Here is a 21,075-nt window from a genome sequence, read left to right on the forward strand (position 1 = left end):
TGAGTGTAGCCACAACTATAGTGCCCACTGTCCATATGCTGACAGTAACATAGAGAAGCAAACATAAAAATCAAATACAGAGCCCTTGATTACTTGAAAGCAGAGAGGCAATAGCAAAGCTTTTGATAAACCATTACTGCAGACAGTCCCATAATTCAAGAAGATAACTTTGGCTTGGTGTCAAAATGATTTAAACCAGTGCAGAGCACACAGGGCTCTCTGACTGAGCTTGTGCTGCAGCTGTGGGCCTGTGCTACAAGGCAGCGCCTGCAGCACACGATGACAGCACAGCCCCAGGAACAGAGGCCATCGAATCTATAATCTTATCTCACACCCGGCCTGCCTGCCAGCTAGCACCAAGCCAGGCTTCGATGAAGTGCAGGCCTTTTCCCCAGGGAGGAACATTTTCTACCACTGGAATTTAGCTTCAATTTGGTAATTGCAGGGTAAAGGTTACTTATTTGCTGAAACAGTAGTGGGACATTAACAAATACCAGCACTCATATATTTGGTAATTTCTTTGAATCTCTTCTCTCATATTATCTTTCAACTCAGGGATAAAGAAAAAACAAACACACAATGGAGCCAAACATTTGCAGATTTAATTTGTGAGTAAGTCAGTACTAAAGAAACTGGGCCCATTAACTGAGAATTTGAATTTGGAATGGAATAGAACTCAGGGCCTTCTATATAATTATGAGGAGTAAAAAGGGTTAGTGGCTGATCTAACACTGCTTTCATCACACACAGATATTTGCAATACTTTTTCCTTTAACTGTGCACAGATTTCAGCACCTCTCACTCAAATGTTTCACCAAATGCCAGATAAGCCGAGTAGCTTTGCCAAGTTGAGGAAACACCATCGGTGATTAAACACTGTGCAGTGGCACTTCTTAATTCCAATTGTTTCCACTTTCTAAATAAATACAATATGCCACATGATATAGAGCAAAGCACACTTCATACAAGTATTATAAATTTTGGAAGACTTCCTGGACAAAATGTATATACTGCGTGATACGTTACAACCAAGTGAAACACTTTTACTTTGTATTATTGTAATTGTGAACAAGGGATAGCAGAAAAGACTGACCATAGTTATTAATGCACATGCAACTAATGGCTTATTATTGTATCCAAGCTAATAATATTTATATGAGCTATTTGTAATCAATTTGTTTGCAGAAACTGTTTTATGCTGTGAAGAGGAAGTTCAGTGTAAATGTTTTCATTTGTCATTTGAAGATGTATTGATTTCCATGTTAAAGAACCTGAATGCATTGACTGCTTTGATACATTTAAAATAACTGGATAGATTAAACTACACACACACACACACACACACACACACACACACACACACACACACACACACACACACACACACACACAGCATTGCTATAGGGAATAAGGACAATGGAATGCATTTATTCTTGTATTATTCTTTAAACCCTAATTAAACTTTCCTCAGTTTATTTCCTTTGTAAATTCAGTTTTGGCTGTTTATAGTTTCACTTAGGTGCTGGATGAGTGCAAGCCATTCTTAGAAGGTATTTATAATGGGTATTATTCCTAATCAATGATATCTTCTGAAAAATCTATGATTATTAAAATAAATATATGGAAGTATACTTTGAGTTTAATTATCTAAGGCATTATTTGTATTTTTCAAAATAGAAAGAAACCCTATTAAAGAGAAGCATGTACTCTATATTATGTTATGATGGGATAACTTATGATGGGTTTTGTATAAGATGCATTGGTTCTATACTATCTTTAGTATTTTAAACTACTGAAGTATATCTACTGAAATGTGGATGTCCAGCACTGAATGAGCAGCTGCCATTTAGCGCCATGGTCTGGGAGGAATCTGGACAGCTGATGTTGTTTAGAGAAAGCTGACACAGAACAGGACAAGGACTGGAGACAGAAGCGGATGTTTGTCTTTTTTTCCAATCTCAATGGGTATTAAAGAGTAAACACAGGTCAACATCTCCTCACAGTTTTACAGACTTGTTCATTTGTATGTGTCTGTGAGTGGATATGTGTAAAGTGATGCAATTTATAGCTTCTCGAGTCATTTGAACTCTGGGCCAAGCCATGAACCTTGTGGTATTCTATTACAAAAGCATACATTTAGTACAGTGTATAGTGAATCACAGGAAAGCATTGATTTTCACTGTAGTAAATAAATCAAATTCAAATTTTATCAACCATGACAAATTATTTATGTTAACATGACAAAATGTACTTCAGTAAACTTTTAGGATGTAAGTGGCAGTACGTGTCTTGTTAGATAGTAAGATGACTTCGTGTGTGTGTGTGTGTGTGTGTGTGTGTGTGTGTGTGTATATATATATATATATATATATATATATATATATATATATAATATATATATATATATATAAATAGAACCAAGCCTTATGTTTAGTATGTTTTGATCCATTTTTGTTATATTGTGAGCACTGTATGCCTAAAGCAGTGGCTCTTCCATCAGGTCTAGTATAAGATTGTTTTCCAATCATTATTCATGTAGAGGTTCAATTTAATAATTAATGACATGGTGAGAATACGGTCCTGGATTGGAATGGACAAATCCAGCAAGATTGAGTCCCTCTGCCCTTAAGTAAATTAAGGGCTACTTTATTAAGTCCAATGTTATCAGCACAAATCTATCAAATAACGTAAACATTATTAAAACAGTGTCATTTAAAAATGGTAAAAATATCTGTAAGCTTCATAGCCCAAATCTTTTACAGTCACAAGCTCATCAGTTGATACTGTGTACTTTTATTATCAAACTTTTATTACCAAAAGGAAACAAAGTAACCAGAATGAATAAGGAACCACATTTGTTTCCCTGTACCATTCTCAAATAACACTTTCAATCATTCTCTAAATTCAGCAAGGTAGGGAACACACACACACACACACACACACACACACACACACACACACACACACACAGAGAAAATTATCATTTTGTTATGCAATTGCTGTGGTGAAAACAGACCATGTAATTGAATGACAGCTCCATATCAAATTCAGAATGAGAGCAGAACAAAAAAGGATTTATTTTTAATGCCCAACACAAAATATAATGATCTAATATTTCAGCCTAGGGGACTTGTGGGTGGATTATCTCTGGTAACTGGATTGCAAAACAAGCCAGGCAGCAAGCTGCTTGTGAGCAAAATCACATTTCTCAAAATTATTAGCAAAGTAGTATTATGGAATATTTTACAGTACTGACTCTATCATGGCTGGAATTCATTTCAAATGCAACAGAAACACTACATTCAAACTACTGGCATGATAAGATATCTTTGCAGTAAGTCTGAAAAGTGAAATATTGGACTGTATCAATTTACAGCAAATAAATCCTGTCTGTTTGCATTTCAGAATTATATTTACTGTAAATATAGAGTGATGTAGATTAACAGTATTAAAAATGTAATCATCAGGTGGGATACAAAGAGATAAAGGGACATCCACTGACATTCAAAATGTTTAGTCCTGGCTCTTGCATTTGAAAATAAAACCAGTACATGAGACTGTCTTAGCATGGTAGACCACTAGAGGGCTCTACAGATACAGTACATTAATGCACCACTCCGTATATGGACAAATGCCATGCCATGAAGAAATAATACCGTTCTTAATAATAAAATATTCTCAGAAAAGATCTATTGTAACCTTTGTAATAATATATTGTAGTGAATATTAATTAATACAAATTAAGTAAAGCACAAAAAATATATTGTAGTCAAGTACAAGTGTATATCATTTGTGAATATCCAGCTAAAAGCAGAGGTTACAATTTGTGGGGCTGTGGAAATATGTTTAAATGTTTAGTAATAGTCTAATACAGTGGTTCTCAATCTGTGGTTTATGGAGAGGCTTTGTGTGTTGCTCTCACATGCACTCAACACAGCAGCTTGTAATGTAAGGGATAACACATGTCAGGGCGTGCGTTATGTTGCATTAACCCCTGGAGTGTGTTATCCTATACAATGGATACAATTAAAACAAAATAAACAAACAAACAAACAAACAAAAAAAACAATTTATTTAAAAGCGAACAATTGTATCATATATCCTTCTGCTTTGGAAATTAAACTAAATTAAACTGGAGGTTTTCAACGTTTCCATTTGTTGTAATTAATTAAAATGAGTGAAGCCTCCATGCTGGTTTCAATCGCTCCGTAAAGAGAGCTGACATAACCAGCAATGTTAGCCTTGTTACCTTAGTAACCAAGCATTTAAAAATGCCAATCATGTATTTATGTTGATAAAATACAGAAAAGGAGGCAAAGAAAAAGTTCACTATTCACACATTGCTACTGCTGACCTGCAGAAGCTAATACAACAATCCATTATTGACATTTTGAAATGTTTGGTCACTATCAGGCTTTTACGGAGGAATTGAGACCAGCATGGACGCTAACATAACAAAGCTCAGGGTTCTCCTCAGGCCTTTTCCGGCTAAGTGGCTAAGTATATAAAAGTATTTTTATATATTTAAGATAAGACTTTTATTTTTCCATTAAGCGCTCCAGGCTATAAGGCACTGCCAGACAGCTATACACAATTACTGGGGAGTACCCGGTAGAAATTGAGTACTCTTGACCAGCCAAATTACTCACAGAAGCATAAAATTCTCATAACAGACTGTTTAAATTTTCAAGAAAAAACACCAGCAGTAGTGATAATGTATTAATATATTAATCAAACTGTGCTTTGGCAAAAATAAGTTCCACTGTGCATTGTACTATTTAACTGCATGGTAACAATCCTCAACAGCCTATCAGTATGCAGCATCCAAACATTCCGTTTTATAATTCAAGAGTATAGCTGGAGATTCGTAGCTCACACTGTGCTGGTATCTCATGGATGTAGCTTCACATATAATTAATTCACATAAATGAATTTCGGCTATAATTATCAATTTATAAACAAAACAATCCCCCCCCCTTGGTAAATTTGTGTTAATGAATAGTAAACTAGAACCGTTCTTTAAAACTCCAATCTTAAAATAACTTTGCTCACAAAACAGGTTCACCCATCGCGTTAAAAGAAAGAAGGGTAAATCTACGGTTGTTCTTAATATAAAAATGATTTTTTTTTTTTTTTTAATGTGCTTATTTTCAGTAAGCTATACTGTTTATTGTGTGTGGTCTGTCTAGAGAGTAAAAAAAAAAAAAATATTCAGTTGGACCACAAATAAAAAAAGACTGAGAACCACTGCTCTAGCAGAAACAACATATTAATATTGTGGAAGTGAAACAATAGACATGGTATTTAATGTGTCCTCAGGTGTTATATCCCTTTTGTGGAAATAAAAAGCACTATTTGAACCAATGACCACTGAAGGAAGCATTCCTAAACCAACACGTTAGTGAGTGAAGCTGTCATTCAAAACTCTGTACCATATCCAAGAATCTGTTTGTATACCCTTGAATAATTCATAAAGCCAATGCATTATTTAGCAAACCAATGTATCATAAGATGGTCTTGACATTATTTATTAAAACCATGCCTCAGCTCTTTCACATCAATAACATTGTATTCAGAGCCCAAAACGTTTTTATTACACCATTTGCATTTTGTTGAATAATAAAAAGCATGTCAAATTATGGTGGTAGTTATTTAATATCTCGATATTAAAGGGTGTCCCTCTGTAACATTGTAGCTCATAAATTATACAGCTCTGGTCTCATAGGTTTGTTTTTATTATATATGCATGGGGTTTTATTTAGAAAATCCTATAGTTGATATATACTGAGCGTCAAAAGAAACGTATCACTTATATTTGAGCATCAAAAGAAACGAATCACTTATATTTGAGAATCAAAATAAACTTATTACTTATATTTGGATAAAATTCACTAGATGTGATTGAAAAATGAGAAAGTCAGGTGCGGTGTCTTTTTATTGTGCTGATTAACAATTGATATCATGAAGATGCTGCAAAATGATCTGTTGATCCTGGGCAGGTGTTGTGACTCTTGGTCTTCCGGTTGGTGGCCTGTTATTGACAGAGTGTGTCTGGTTATACCATCTCAGCAGGTCTGAAATTGCTGGTGTGAGCACCCAAGACGGCGAGCCACAGTACACTGCCCAAGTCTAGCCTCCAACGTGTTGATTGCACAAAGGCGCTGCTCTCTTGACAGACGTGGCATATTGTTTTTTTTGTTTTTTTTTAATGTGTTTTTCTTTATTGCTTTATCAAGCTTGCAATTCAGCGGCTGAAATCACTCTATATCCAGTGTCCAATCAACTGTGTCGCTAATTAGGTGATTAAGTGCATATGCTTTAGTCATTGTCACTCAAGCGTGTCATCGTCAAGAAACCAAAAACGTTTTGTCAATGTCCATCATTTATACACCTTTTTTTTTTTTTTAATAAATGTGCAATAATAGTGATAAGTTTCTTTTGATGCTTGATATATATATATATATATATATATATATATATATATATATATATATATATATATGTGTGTGTGTGTGTGTGTGTGTGTGTGTGTGTGTATATATATATATATATATATATATATATATATATATATATATTATATATATATAATATATATATATATATATATATATATATATTATATTACATAATTCATTATAACTAGCAAAATAACATATACAGTAAGGTAGACCCTGTAGTCTTTTGGCAAACAAACGTTTAAAGCGAAGCAATGTCACACTACAAACATCAAGTTAATAACATTTATTTATTGATAATTATAAAGATCTTAAATTGCAGCCTTTATACGGCGCACTCAAACTGCAGTCGTAGCTTTGTGTTATGCCACAATTTAACTCATCCTCAATATATCCATTTTAAGACAGGTAGGGCAGTCGCAGCTCTTATTGCATCAGTAGGGGGCGCTCTTATGCATCTTACAGATAAAATGTACCAATGAACTAATATGCAGAGGTAGGCTTTGAGATGCCAGTAGGATACTTTAAAACACAAGATCTGAATTCTTAATAACTGCTCTCTAAATTGAAAATCAAGCTCACAAAATCTCCTTTGGGTTTAGAGACTGCAAGTGTACCAGATGTCCCCAGCATGCCCAGACATATCCTAATTTGTGTTAGAGCTGTCGGGTCCAATTAGCTCAATTAGCACAAGCATCTTGATTCACAAAGGCTAGCAGATGGTTCAGAGAAGAACTATTTTGACACCAGAAGAATGCATGAGAGTGAAGAGGGTGAAAGTAAGAGTATTTCGATTCAGCACATAGCCCATCACACCTCTAAACAAAGTGCCTGAAACAGAGAAGCTTTATTTATTTATTTATTTATTTGTTTGTTTATTTATTTATTTCTTAGCAGTCGCCCTTACCCAGGGCGACCTTACAGTTGTTACAAAATACCACAGTACTTTGAAAATCCCAAAGAACGTGTCAAAAAAGAATAGAGGGTTAGATGGTTCACTGCCCCAGGCGAGTGCAAGGGGAGCTCTTTGGAAACATGTATTCTTAGTTGTTTAATGTAGCCACATTTTGGAGGCAAAACTTTGTAATTACACATGTGAGAAAAATTGAATTTGATACTCTCAGGAGCTGGACTTGCTGCTCCAAACCCGTCTTAATTCTGCACACATTTTGTGCTCTTAATAGCTTCCTCTTGTTGGCTGGGTTTCATCTTTCAAACTAGAATTCCTAGAATTCTGTAGGGAATGATCAGAGCCAAAGGAGGGAAAATAGGGTCTCTCAGATCTTGGCACTGGCAGCTGTACTGAAGCTAGTTTTGGGAGAGCTGTTGATACTGGAGGTCTGTCAGATATGCCACTGGCTGGCCTCGGCCCTGGAATTCCACTGTCAAGGAATCAATTAGCATAACAAAATAAATAATAATATAAGGACAGCCAATTTACATGTATTGGCACATATTGGAAGTGCTTTATTTGCTCATTTTTTGGTCCAACCCAAGCTAAAATGCTGGTATATACAGTGTATTATCATTATTATACACAGTGTAATCATCTCTCCATGATGTTACACTTGTCCAGGTCTGCTGGACCATTTTAGACAAGACAGCTGCTAAAGAAGGGAGGTATATGCCACCTTCTTTTTATACTACACTGAACATATCAGGTTATGATTGGTTGAATCTCTATAGATTAATCACTGTGCACAAAATGACAGGTTGTAATACAAATATTATGTAACTGTTACTTTGTCCTCAGCAGTGCAGTCAAGGCATGCCACCCAAGACTTACTCTCTTTGGATACTTTAAGTCTGAATGCAGCAACTGGCATAAAGGATTACATTCTCCTATTATACTTGGATTGGATATTATTATATGGCATTACTGCATGCGCCCTTCATCTTTTCTATGTCTCACATGTTCTATTTATAAACCTATACAAATAATAGCAGCCCAAGCTTCTCCTTTAAACATTTTTTTTTCTTGCACCTTGATCACAATAAAGGAACCATTATGAGCTCTGCCCTTTGTCTTCATTGATTCCCATTTAAGGGCATCCCCTTAATCACTCCTATAGCTCATATGCTCCATGCTTTCTAATAAGTAATTCAATTGATCTGTTTTAATAGCTTTGTATCCAGATTGTCCAAACTGTTTACAGCTCAAGCAGGTCAGAGCACTTGAGCTCTGTGAGGAGTGGGCCTGGCTATGCAGACTGGCTGCCAGTTGGACACTGTTAGAGGTGCAACTCTTGAGCACAGCTGCTACAGTGTAAACAGCAAAGTCAAACTAATGGACTGGATTTCCCACAACGCACTGCTGTGGTGTAGGGAAACTGAAATACATTGAAAGCCTGGCTGTGTGGATTATGTTCTTGTTTACCTCAAGATGTGGTGCTGTATAGTTACAAAAAAAAAAAAAAAAAAGTTTACATTTTTAGACTTGTTCCCTTACCTCCCTGTGTAGAAAACTGTTTTTCATATTCAACACACGATTAGGAGAAAAAGGCCCTTTTTACATTTCTATTTTTGCAGAGCTTGGATGTGTCAATTAACATCCTACAGTTTTAAGTCAGAATAGAAGCATGCCTATTTGCTTATGTAGTATAGTAATTGGTAGGTTATAAGGAAGAGAAAAAGCTTGTGGCCTTACACCTACACTATAAATATCTTTGGGGAATGTAAACTGTAATATAAGGCACACAGGGCGGGCCGCATGGCTTGCTCAGTGTCAGTTGGTGGCTGTCTTGAGACTGATGCATAGGATCTCATTGCACCATGTATGGTGATGCATGCTAACTCTAACCACTAGGGGCCACTGCCTCCCAAATAACATCTCTTTCAGAAACTACTGTGTTGTACATTATCCAGCTGTGAGCATTTTGACAAATCACGGTGCACGGATTTCTGTGTTAGCCAGAGCATAACAGGACCCCAAACAACACTGCTATCAGGCAGTGACAGCACATAAATAATATCACAGCCCGAATCCCATTCCAAAACCAAGCAAGTCTGCAAACTCGACCGACAATGCAAAAATAAACCTTTAAAGAGAGGGTACGAAGAAAACAGCAAAACAGAAAGCCTTATAGGCTGTAACAAGATAAACCCTACAAATAAACATAAAGTAAGAACTACAGTGTACAGACTCACTAAAAATGTACCTTCTATGGTGAATCAGTGCCAGATTACGCTGCTGAGTTCAACTCCATGTGACTCACTAATTAAGGGAAAACACAGCTCTCTTCTCACGTGCAGGATGAATACAGAATGAAAGAGTGGAACAATTTCCATCCACTGCTGTGTAGATCATAACATATAGAAAGTTGAAACTTAAAATTTAAACTATTAAAATAATAATGAATATGTGCAGTACATAAATAATACTATTTTAAATACATGTACATACATTTATTTTAATAAAAAATATGGGAATAGTAGAACCAACAACTGACCATACTGTTATGGGTTTTCTGAAAGACAGGTACATACCAAGAAAACATGTCATACAAAGCTGGCGCCAACAGCACAGAAATACTTTTTTCACTTCTGGTAACATTGAAAAAAAAAAAAAAAAGCTTTAGGCAGACAGAGGAAATCATACAGAGACAGTTTCAGCCTAGACTTGCATTGAAATACAATAACAGGCAAAATAAATTGTCCAGTCTTTGAATAATTTAAAAATTCAAATTTAGCCACCATACATGGTAAATCACATCAAGATCACTCAACATGGCACATGCAACTAATCATGTCTGAAGAAAATAAGGGGAATGTTACAAGTGCTTTCTTTTGCAGACCTCATCTTGTTAACACAGTACTGTAACAGGAAGCTCCTTCAGAATCAATTGTAATTGGCAGGACGTTGCATAGACAGGAAAAAAAAAAAAAAAAAAAGCAATATAGGGTTTAGAAGGGAACACCAGGATCATATAACTAGCAAAGTGAAATCGACTGCTCTCTTCTGCTCTAGAAGATGACCAAAATGAACAGTTTTTCCTGATAGGATTCAAACTGAGTAGTCTGAGACACTGGAAAACACTGAAGGAGATTTCAGTGAGGCTGGTTTAATAATAGTCATCAAAGTCCTCAGCGTTGGAGAAGTCTTCCTCTTGGTGATGGGGTAATCTGAGCAGGTGGAGTGCAGTCAGATTCATCTGGTCTAGAACACACATAAATACATTAGTTATACGGAACAGAATAGGATTAAAGTGTGCTAGAGTATGCTATATGTTTAAAAAGTACACAATTCATATTAAAGAGTATGTGCTTTTTGAAATCTGATGCTTTTTGCCCACCAGTATATGTAGGTTCGTTAAGAGCAATCAATGTATCTGTTATTATTACAAGCCAGATTTACCTGGTGGTATAACAGTTAGACTGGCCTTTGCTGCCACTTCCCCGTGTCGGTTCTTCGCATGGCAGTGGTAAGTTCCCTCATCTGTCAGCCGAATTCGCTGAATCTGCAGCCAGCCTGACACCTCATACTTCTGGGGACCGCCCCTAAACTGATGCCGAAAAATCACAGTTCAATGCTTTTCCTACATGTTCTCCTATCCGATATGATGAAATTATTTTTACTTCAAATAACAGTAATTTCTCACATCCGGTTAGATCTCCCCCCCCCCCCCCCCCCCCCCCCCCCCCCCCCTGATAACTGCACCAGCAGTCTAACAGCGGTAGAAAAAAATAAATGGAAAGACCGGGAGGAAATAGGAAAATTGTAATGATAGGCTGTAAACGATACACAGTAGCTCTCGTTATTATAATAAAATAACCCTTTTCACTACCGAAACCATATGTTCTGGTTAGAATTGTATACATTTTTGTTGCAGAAAGAAATGCTTTGATAATTTCATCAAATTCTCATAGTAGAAAAAAAAAAAGAATGTGGTTTTGCCTTTGGCTGCTGATATTATTTTGTTACAGTTGTGAAAGTGTCTTTTGTTTTGTCTCTCTGATAACTGTACGGCGTACCTTAATGTCTGACCCATTTAAAACATGATCTGAACAATTAAAATGAAAACAAAGCACACCAATAAAATATTTATTTCTAGACAGCCGTCTAGAAAACAACAGTGTAAAAACAAAACTACAGACATCTGAAAACCATTATCCACGTCGCGGTGGTTTCTAACTCAAGTAGCAGAAGCAGCACTTTAATCCGCTGCAGAGATTTGGGACCATACTTTGATATTAATTTACGCCTCTCCTTTTCTATTTTGAGCTCTTCATCATTCTGTTGCCCTGACTACCAAAGAGTGGAGTTGGTGTTGAGGCTCAAGTTCATAACGTTCCCACCGCATCAAAGCAGCAGTTGTATACTTTTATACTTTCAAATGCTAGTGCTACTATTTAAATTCTTTGGCACCTGCAACACTGTAAACTTTGGGAGTCTGCAGTGGGTGAAATTAAATGTAATGGGACGTTAGGTTTAAGCCAACTTTGCTTTGCCCTTCTAGTCACTCTGATGTTTAGATTGTGTAAATATATGTTGTAGTATTACTAAGAAATTGGCATTCAATTTCCAGACGGAAGTCGCCTTTCAACAGATGGAAGATTTGATCCCACAGCCTTTAAATATAAATTCAAAAGCCAGAAATGGTCCCTCCTTTGGTGTTTTTCACCTTCAAAGAGCCAGCTTCGAAGCCAGCTGTGAGAAAATGAACAAATAATTTCAGAGCTTTCTGTGCTGTTCTGTTTAAATCACAATCTTTTATCAAATAAACACAGATGCTTTTCTGTTAAAAGGTAATTAATTGCCAGGGTGTTTGTCTTAATCATGCGCTTAAAGACTGTGTTAATACTGTACTGGCAAAGAAAAACATCTCCCTCAGTTAGCTGCATTAAGCAAGTAATTAAGTAAGCTTCAGAACCCAATTAATCAAACATTCTCGCTGGCAAACTGTTCTTGAGCAGTGGGGAAATAGTTCCCAAGCACGCAAAGAGATAGATGCCATTCAGGAAGGCATTCAATCTGAACAGATTCATATTTAGAAGTGCACTGCTATTGCCTTTCCATATTTGATTCAGCTACTAAAACTACCAAACAGGCAAACAAATATTAAACAACTACTAAATAAGGGACTTCACTGAGCATAATTTATATTTTTTGATAATTTGCTAAAATGTATTATTATTATTATTATTATTATTATTATTATTATTATTATTATTATTATTATTATTATTATTATTATTATATTGTTATTGTTGGGTGGGCATACAATATTTATAGTGATGCATGGTTATGCAATATTTGCGGCTGCATCTCTATAACTGATGCTAAATTGACAGCTGGTAGTTACTGGCTTCTTTTTAAAAATAATTGACACATTTAGGCTAAGTAAATTGTATAAAGTATTACCTTTAGCTAGTTTTCATTCTTTTTTACTCACTGTGAACCTCTTTATATTTTTTATATATAACCAGTAGTTCGGTTACCTGAACAGATATATGTGGGTCATCACCAGGTAGAAACATTTCTGTGCCATCCTTTCTCCACTCAATGGAAGCCATGGGGTAGGCAAAGACCTCACAGCCAAAAATGACATCCCTCCCTGTCACGTTCCATATGTCATAGGGTGGTGAGATGATGTGGGGAGCTAAATAAAAACACAAAGCATTAATCAGTGGAAATTTAACCCACTATGGATTCAAAGAGTGAACTGTTGTGAATGAGGCATAGCTAACAATGTAACCACAACCCAAAGCTGCTATATTAAGGTATGAGTCCAACCCTAAGTAATGTTTATGTCACAGATGTTCCCGGAGCCTTTTTTAGATGACAAATCGATAACCAGCTTTTCTTAAATGCACTAGATAGCGAGGAGCTCCAAATCATCATTATGGGAATAGAAAGGTAATTCTTGATTCTGCATGCATTCTTCTCAGTTAGATCATGTGTTTTCCTATTTTGCCCTACTCCAAGCATACTGCTTTGGAACTTTCTTAAGGATATGAAAGCCCAGAGGGAGCCTCTCTCTCGGCAGACTGCTGGCTAATTGATTGGCCATGGTGACAGCTGTGTGTACAGTACTAGCTCTCAACATTCCCCACATATTACTATCCTTCAACCATTGTGGTGGGTCTTCTTTAATTCACAAAGTCTCCAGGTTTGACTTTCACTTCGGGAGAAATGAAGTCCCATAACAACGAACACAGCATGCAGGGGGCAAGAAAAAACATCTGTCTGCTGCACCAGGCGCACAGTGTCATTTTCTGAGAATGTTTAACCCCAGCAGAGCTTGCTTCTCATGCTTTAATGTAAGTTGGAGTCCAGTAGCACAAATAAACCCAATGACACCAACTAGGAATCTTCTTAGACTACTACGGTTACTAAAAAGATTAATCTTACTGCCATAATAGCATAATGGCCCATGTACAGAATCTCTACCCACATAGGCAGACGTTCAGAGAACCTTTCTCTGTGGCCTCTAAAGCTTGTGAAATTTAAATCTAGCTATTGGAATAAAAGAAGATACCACAGGTACTACAGGACTGTATTGAATTCTAAGGATATTTTAATATGTGGATTCTTTATTTTCTAGTCAGCAAAATATGCTAAACCTAAAGATTTTTTTTTTTTACTTTAATAACTGAAAATTGAGAATATGTGGAATATTAGTTCTCTGAATTAAAATGAAAGTGGTGTTTTCAAAAACGAAAATCCTAAACAAAAGAAATTATGAACTAATGACCTCAAAGACCCGAAGCCCCAAAGTCAGGCAAAAAATTAGTTGGCCCTGACTTCCAACGTGGATTGCATTTTAAAAAGTGGCTGAGCAAGAGCTACTTCCATATATCAACAAAATGTATCTTCACTTGCATTCACAACATCAGCATCAGCTGCATATTTACTGTCTATATTATTTCCACAGAAAACATTTTGATCTGTTTTTGACATCTGAACCTGTGGTTTAATATGGTCTCCTGCCATAGTAAACTAATGCAAGTCAGCACACCAGAAATACCAGCAAACAACAACAATAACACTTTTCCTGAAATCCTAGTTTTGGATTGGATTTCCCCTTACAGAGAATTCTTAAAAACAACAAGGAAGTAGCCATTTAGAAATGAAAGCTATTTTTTGCAGTATGATTATATCTAGCAAGCAGCCCGACGTGAACTTTACCAGGCTTGGTTTATGATGTCTTGAAGGTACTCCACAATGGTTGTCAATATCGCAATTCAGCTGATGGTTGAGTAGAAGTTAGATATTCATTAAGTTCTTTCACCCATGAAGTAATAATAAAAGAAACCGGCCTTTTTTTTTCTGGACTTGGAAGCCATTGAGGTGATGGACACTGTTTTTTTTTTTCTATCCCACAAGATAAAGGAACATTACTCATTCAGGTTTTAACCTTATCACCCCTGGGTGGAATGAAAGTGAGAAGCCTGTGAAATTTACACATCCCCCGGATCAAAGAGATTGTGGCTCCATGGTTTGACCTCACACACCCCTCCTTCACTTACCACCCCGCTGAACCACTTGACTACTACTGAAACAAAGTCTTCTTGTGCCAGGACTATAGAAGGGATCACTTTCCTCCAGGAAAACAAAAAACACCATCTCTCTTTTTTTACTATTTCAGGATTATTTTTTATTTAAAACCCTGAATTCTCCAGAAAAGAGCAATCTTTCATCACTATACACCCAACATTCTTGACTGTTGATGTGGCTGGCACAGATTGCCAGTCAAGTGTGATTCAGAGGTACTAAAAACTAAAGTGATTGAGAACTTGATTCTTGATTCTCTACTTTCTGTTATTTAATCTTTTTTACAGGTTTTTATAAACAAAAGACATTTTCAGCTATACAGAATGTAACAATTCATGTATGTGTCTCTGAGAGTATTTGAGAGTACTGGCCCTCATGTATGTGTCTCTGAGAGTATTTGAGAGTACTGGCCCCTGTTCTCTGAAGGTGCTCCATGGCTCTTTTCATTGGCAGCCTCAGTCATGTGCGGCAACTTACAGTAATTTATATTTTTCACGGTAAATAACACAAGCAGACTGGAAGACCTTCAGGAAGAGCCTAATTTATGAGTATTTTACTAGTTTGATAGAAAAGACACAGCATTCCAGATCACCCAGATCACATATTTCAATTTGGGGCACTTTGGATTGATTCAATACCTATAGATACCTATAGATTAATGAGTATCTTTACATTGGTATTCAAGCATCTGGATTCAGATATGATGCCAAAATTAAAAGAATAATAATTACAAATCTGGAATTTTAACTGAAACAGATTTATTTTTTGACTTACTACCCAGTTTCACTTGTTGTTTCTGAAAGCAGCATGGGGCTATGGCTAATAAACCAAAATCACCTGATAACCAGATGCTGGTAGTAGCACGGAAATCCAATGCGTGTCTGTGTTGAAAGACATTTCAAACAAGGATTGTATAGAAGACTTTATCATTGACCCCTGTGTGTAAATATTTAGAATATTGTAACACTATACACCTTCATGCATGTTTAGAGGTAACATTCTACTCTCTAGTAATTTATCACTGAGCTAAGCTGCAGATACCAGTCTAACAATAAAGAAGATGGCAGAAAAATGTACTTTTAAAATGACCTTCTGCAATCAGTGCAACTAGTGCTAATTGTTTTCTGCAATCAGGTATTACAAATACTAAAATAATTGTTCTATTTTATTTAACTAAAACAGAATGCTTGATTTTGCAAGAGAACAGTAGAATTTAAACATCTCTATAATTACTATTATGGCAGATTGTTTGGTAAAATGACTGAATAATAATAATAATAATAATAATAATAATAATAATAATAATAATAATAATAATAATAATAATAATAATTGATTCCATAGCTATTGTCTAGTGCCAGAGAAAATGTGTTCCCAAATCAAATCCATTGTGAAATGTACATGCATGTTTAAAACATTGTACCTACATAATAGTGGTATAGTAAAGAATATAGAATCGCAAATATCTTAACATAGCCAGAGCAAGTGTATTCATATTTTGCTGCACTTTTATTTAAGTCATAATTAGACTGTGCCTTCCTATTTTAGATAGGGGAGGATTGACTACAGTTAAGTGGAATGCATCACGACTCAAAGCCATCCATGGATCATGCATCTGATTGCTATGGGTGGAGTTTACAGATTTAAAAGCACTGGTTAAAAAGGATTCCATGTAAATGTAATTGTAAATGTAATACTGTAAGTGTTGCCCAGTCATTTGGTTGCTGTATCAACTATAACTTGTATGCAATCTTTGTTTTGGCAGATCTGTCTGTCAGATTAGCAGCACACTGCAAGCTAAATCATATTGCACTGGTTTGGGGTTATACACTTTCGATAGAGTAGGGGAGTTTGCCTGTGAAAAATGGTTAGCCCTTTTGCTTAATCAGGTCTCCTCCATCACTCTGCACAAGTGCACTCTTTATCGCTTTTTACCAGCCCCTCAATATCTTTATAGTGGCTGTGTCGTCTTGTTTAGGGAAGTAATCTCTTGGAAGTGAACCAAATGATAGTGTATGTACTGTATGTACTGTATGTACACTGACCTTGTAATGCAGTACTCATTCTGATATTGCTTTTACATCACTCCCTTCGGCCGTCACAAACCTGTCATTTTACACTACAGAGTTTTTAAAGTTCAGGAAATGGAATTCTGGGTTAGGCTGAATGGATATTCCAGGCATATCAGCCAAAAGTGGTGTTCAAGGAACTCTATAAACATCTTGAATAAAGGTACTGCCTGGTAGGTTTCAGGACACATTGTCTTTAATGTAAATGCTTAATTTAAAACAGCATGGAAACAAGCATGTTGCCATACCATGTGCCTTAAAGCCCTGTAGACAGGCTGGAAATGTAGTTATTTATTTAAATATGGAATATTGCCAGTATTACATTTATTCAAAGAGAGTTAAACTATACAGCGCCTTTTGAGTAGTATAAGCATTCATTTCATGGGAAAATCAGCAGAACCTTACACCCGTGCTATTGTGTGATAGAGACATGGCAGTAACCCTTTGGGTTGCCTAATGCACATCACAATACTATCTGTCATTTAAATCCTTTTCATCGTATTGTCAGTGACATGATGTCTCTACCTAGCTAGCTTCCGACAGCCTATGATTCAACTTACAATTACGACTTCTGACAGCTCCACAAAGCAGCCTGCTGAAGAAAGGTTTTGAAGGCTCTTTGGTTTTATAAAGCTGTAAATAGCTGTCAGTTCAAAAGAGGAAGCTCCTTTTTACAACACTGAATTGCAAAAAAGCCTATACAAGGATCTCATTAGTCCCAGATTTAAGCTTGCTTGAAGCAGACATTGTTATATTTGGGAGCATTTGTAAAGTACAGTGAATTGAAAAAGTACAGATTGTCAAGCAAAACTTCAGCTTTAAAAAGAACATTGTTTTATGATAAACAGTTTGCATTTCCCATGGAAAGCTTTTCATTTGTATAGATCATGACAATTATTTGATAAGATAGAATGTGAACCTTTAAAAAGTAACCCTAACTATTGATTAATATAAACCTAAATATATATATATATATATATATATATATATATATATATATATATATATATATATATATATATATATATATATATATATATATATATATTGACATATATCAAAATATATTTACTAATATGTTGGGATATTTAAAATCAACACATTTAATACAGTACATTGAAATTTGTTCTGATATAAATGAATGCTATTTCGTATATTTTCTGGTTGAAGAATGTAGCACCTCACCTGCTTCACATGGACCCTCGTGGGACACTGTCAGGTTGGCATGAGGCTGGGCATTGGCTGCCTCTTGGAATTTGCAGATCTGGGGGTAGGTCTTGCCATCAGTGCCACAGACTGCCTTATTGGAGACGCAGGTACACTGAGGCTCTGGGACCTCCCCCTCCCACAGGTCTCCAAGGTCCAGCCTGCACTCCAGGTTCTTCCCACACTTTCCATAGAAGTGGTTGGTGTTGTCCAAGTCACAGATCTGCCCCTCCAGATTGGCGCACTCCCAGCAGCAGTCACAGTGGTCTATCACCACCCCTGACAGACATCCTCTTGGAGGGGGGCACTCGTCTGGTTGGCAGTCGGCACAGCTCTCCCCTTCCTCCAGCAGCCTCTGCCAGCCACGTTGCAGGTAATCCGGGCTTCCAGGGGCTGTTGAGATTGGTTGCCAGGAGAACAAGCTCAGGCACAGCAGAACCAACGCTCCAGAGCAGAAGGCTTGGCCCACCAAGCATCGCATTTCCAATTAGCTATTTGGGCCTCTTCCCGTAGAAAAACCCATCACTTCACAGCCAGACTTTTAATCTTCTTTGTTGGCACCTTTTGCAATACACTGGTCAGTAAGTCTTCAGTATTTTTGTCCCAGCTGACCTTTGGAAACAAATAACGTTTTCTTTATTTTAAGTGCCATGAATTTAACCTTTCTTAAGACAAACTATGTTATGTGATAATTAAACATGTGGAATATGATACAGGGTAGAAGGTCATTAAGAGGTGAGAAGGAAGATGAGGTATATAATTCAGATAAGCAAAACAAGCAAAAGAGACAGGAGGCTTGATTAACCTGATAGACTTTTCCTGTTCCAAGCCATTCTTTGGTATTCTTTTAGCAGAGAGTTTTTAAGGCAAGTTTTAAAGATATATATATATATATATATATATATATATATATATATATATATATATATATATATATATATATATATATATATAATTCCTAGAAAATGATGTCAACAAATTGAAGGTTGACCCACATATCTAACTTTTAAAAAAAAAATTTAACCCAAATTTGGCATTTCTCCTAGGGAGTGAGCAGTGAAAGTATTTGTGGACATCTTAATTAACTACATACACAGTGGCTTCTCTATGGCTATATGGTGGTCCATCATTTGATTGGACTAACTAAATTTCAGCCACCCACCCTCATACACAAATATTCCTGCAACTACCGGTATACCATATCATCAAAGAAGATGAACCCCAAACCATTAGGTTGACTTAATATCCAAAGACTGCCAGAGGCCACTGGTGAGTACTTTGAATAGGCTAAATAAGATAGAGAAAAACAATAGGTGAACTTATAGTGGGAGTTTACAGTGGAGAAAGACATACAAGTTTCAGGAGGGTAGGAACTGGAACAAGGGCAATTCAGCTGAGATCTGCTAAGAAAAACAGGGTTTATTTTGTGACACAAAGTAGTCATTTGAATTTTTGTTTTGTTTTAATAGTTGAGAGTAAGCAGATAATCACAGTTGAAATGCATTTGTGAGCTTGACATTTGCTGATTTGCTCTCTGCAGACGCCAAGGGATAAATCGAAAACCCCAGACTCATGTGAAACATTTCAGAAAATCTGAACATGATCGATATAACATTCAAAAGTAGTGAAGGGGTCAATTGACGTGCCAAATATTTGCACATGGATGCTTGGCAAAATCTTGAATTAAGACTATTTTGATATTCTTTGTATTTAAATTATTTGTTTCTACAGTTTTTAAAAATGTGTAAGAAGTCATTTTAGTCTAAGAGTTTTTTGATCCCCAGGTCACGCAAGACAAGTTTGCTCATACATCCTTCCAGGTAAACATACATAACTGCATAACAATTCTCCAAATGTGTACATGAAATCTCAGAATTGGACACCAGAGAAAATCAGTCTATTTCAACAAATACTACTACAACTACTACTACTAACAATAATAATAATAATAATAATAATAATAATAATAATAATAATAATAATAATAATAATAATAATAATAAAGCTGTCATCTTGTGAGAACCTGGCTTTACTTTGCATGTGTTTGTTTTTTTATAATTACATGTAACTGGTACACAGCTGCTTCTATAAATATCCTATTTTTATCCCAAGTAAAGTTGCTTACCTGTTTAAACGGTTGTGAAGTGCTGCAGTTTCTGTGACAAGTAGGTCTGTCTCCTGTAGGGAGCTGCTTTGTGTAATGAACAGAAACTGTGCTCTCTGTGTTTGCAGTGCTTCGCAGGATTCCCACTTTCAGCCTTCTCTCAATGAATATGTGTGACGTCTGAATGAAATGTGATTCCCTATTCAGACTCTCCCTCTCTCTACTCCCTTCTCTCTCCCTCTTTCCTTTTTTATTTGCTCTCTCTATCACTCCTTATCCCATTCTCTTGCTTTATTTGTTTCAATTCTTCACACACCATCTCAATTGTTATCTTTCATTCACCCCTTTTCTCTCTCCTCTTTTGTCTCACCCTGTATTGCCTTATTCGTTCATGCTTTTTATTTTCACCCTTTGCTATGTGCCCCTCCTCTCTTTTGCTTCGCAGGTCTTGCTTTCTCTAAATGTACCCCTTTTACTTAAATTTTTTTTTTTTCTCACCCCCTCTCCTTAATAAAAAGTCTAATAAATTAGACTGTTCATTAAGTTGCATACTGCTGTTTGAGTGAACTGTACCTGCACTTAAAATGTTATTAGCATCATCTCAAATTGCAACTGCAGTCATGTAGTTATAGGACAGCTAAACATACAGCCCAGCTATATTCATTCTAACTGCACTCTGCTGTTTGTCCAAGTTATGGCACATTTAATGCTGTTTAAGTGTGGATGTTTTTCAGCCATATCCCT

The 21,075-nt window shown here is 36.2% G+C and overlaps 1 protein-coding gene across 1 annotated transcript; it reads right to left on the reverse strand.

Moving 5' to 3' along the window:
• Window positions 1–9,886: 9,886 nt before the first annotated feature.
• On the reverse strand, window positions 9,887–20,471 carry LOC121321599 (kazal-type serine protease inhibitor domain-containing protein 1-like). The gene is made up of 5 exons (XM_041260603.1): window positions 20,353–20,471; window positions 18,207–18,839; window positions 12,897–13,057; window positions 10,813–10,960; window positions 9,887–10,614 (listed from the first exon to the last, which is right to left on the reverse strand). Exons 2-5 carry the CDS (start codon window positions 18,706–18,708, stop codon window positions 10,520–10,522), a joined length of 906 nt encoding a protein of 301 aa, XP_041116537.1. The 5' UTR covers window positions 18,709–18,839; window positions 20,353–20,471; the 3' UTR covers window positions 9,887–10,519.
• Between the last annotated feature and the right edge of the window lie 604 nt (window positions 20,472–21,075).

This window comes from Polyodon spathula, chromosome 10 (genome assembly GCF_017654505.1).
Source record: "Polyodon spathula isolate WHYD16114869_AA chromosome 10, ASM1765450v1, whole genome shotgun sequence".
Classification (NCBI taxonomy): domain Eukaryota; kingdom Metazoa; phylum Chordata; class Actinopteri; order Acipenseriformes; family Polyodontidae; genus Polyodon; species Polyodon spathula.

Coding starts and splice junctions, on each gene's coding strand:
- LOC121321599 (XM_041260603.1), bottom strand. CDS start 18,708: ATGCGATGCTTGGTGGGCCAAGCCTTCTGCTCTGGAGCGTTGGTTCTG. Junction 13,058..18,206: donor CGAGGGTCCATGTGAAGCAG/GTGAGGTGCTAC, acceptor GTTTTTATTTAG/CTCCCCACATCATCTCACCA. Junction 10,615..10,812: donor TCTAACTGTTATACCACCAG/GTAAATCTGGCT, acceptor TGTGTGTTCTAG/ACCAGATGAATCTGACTGCA.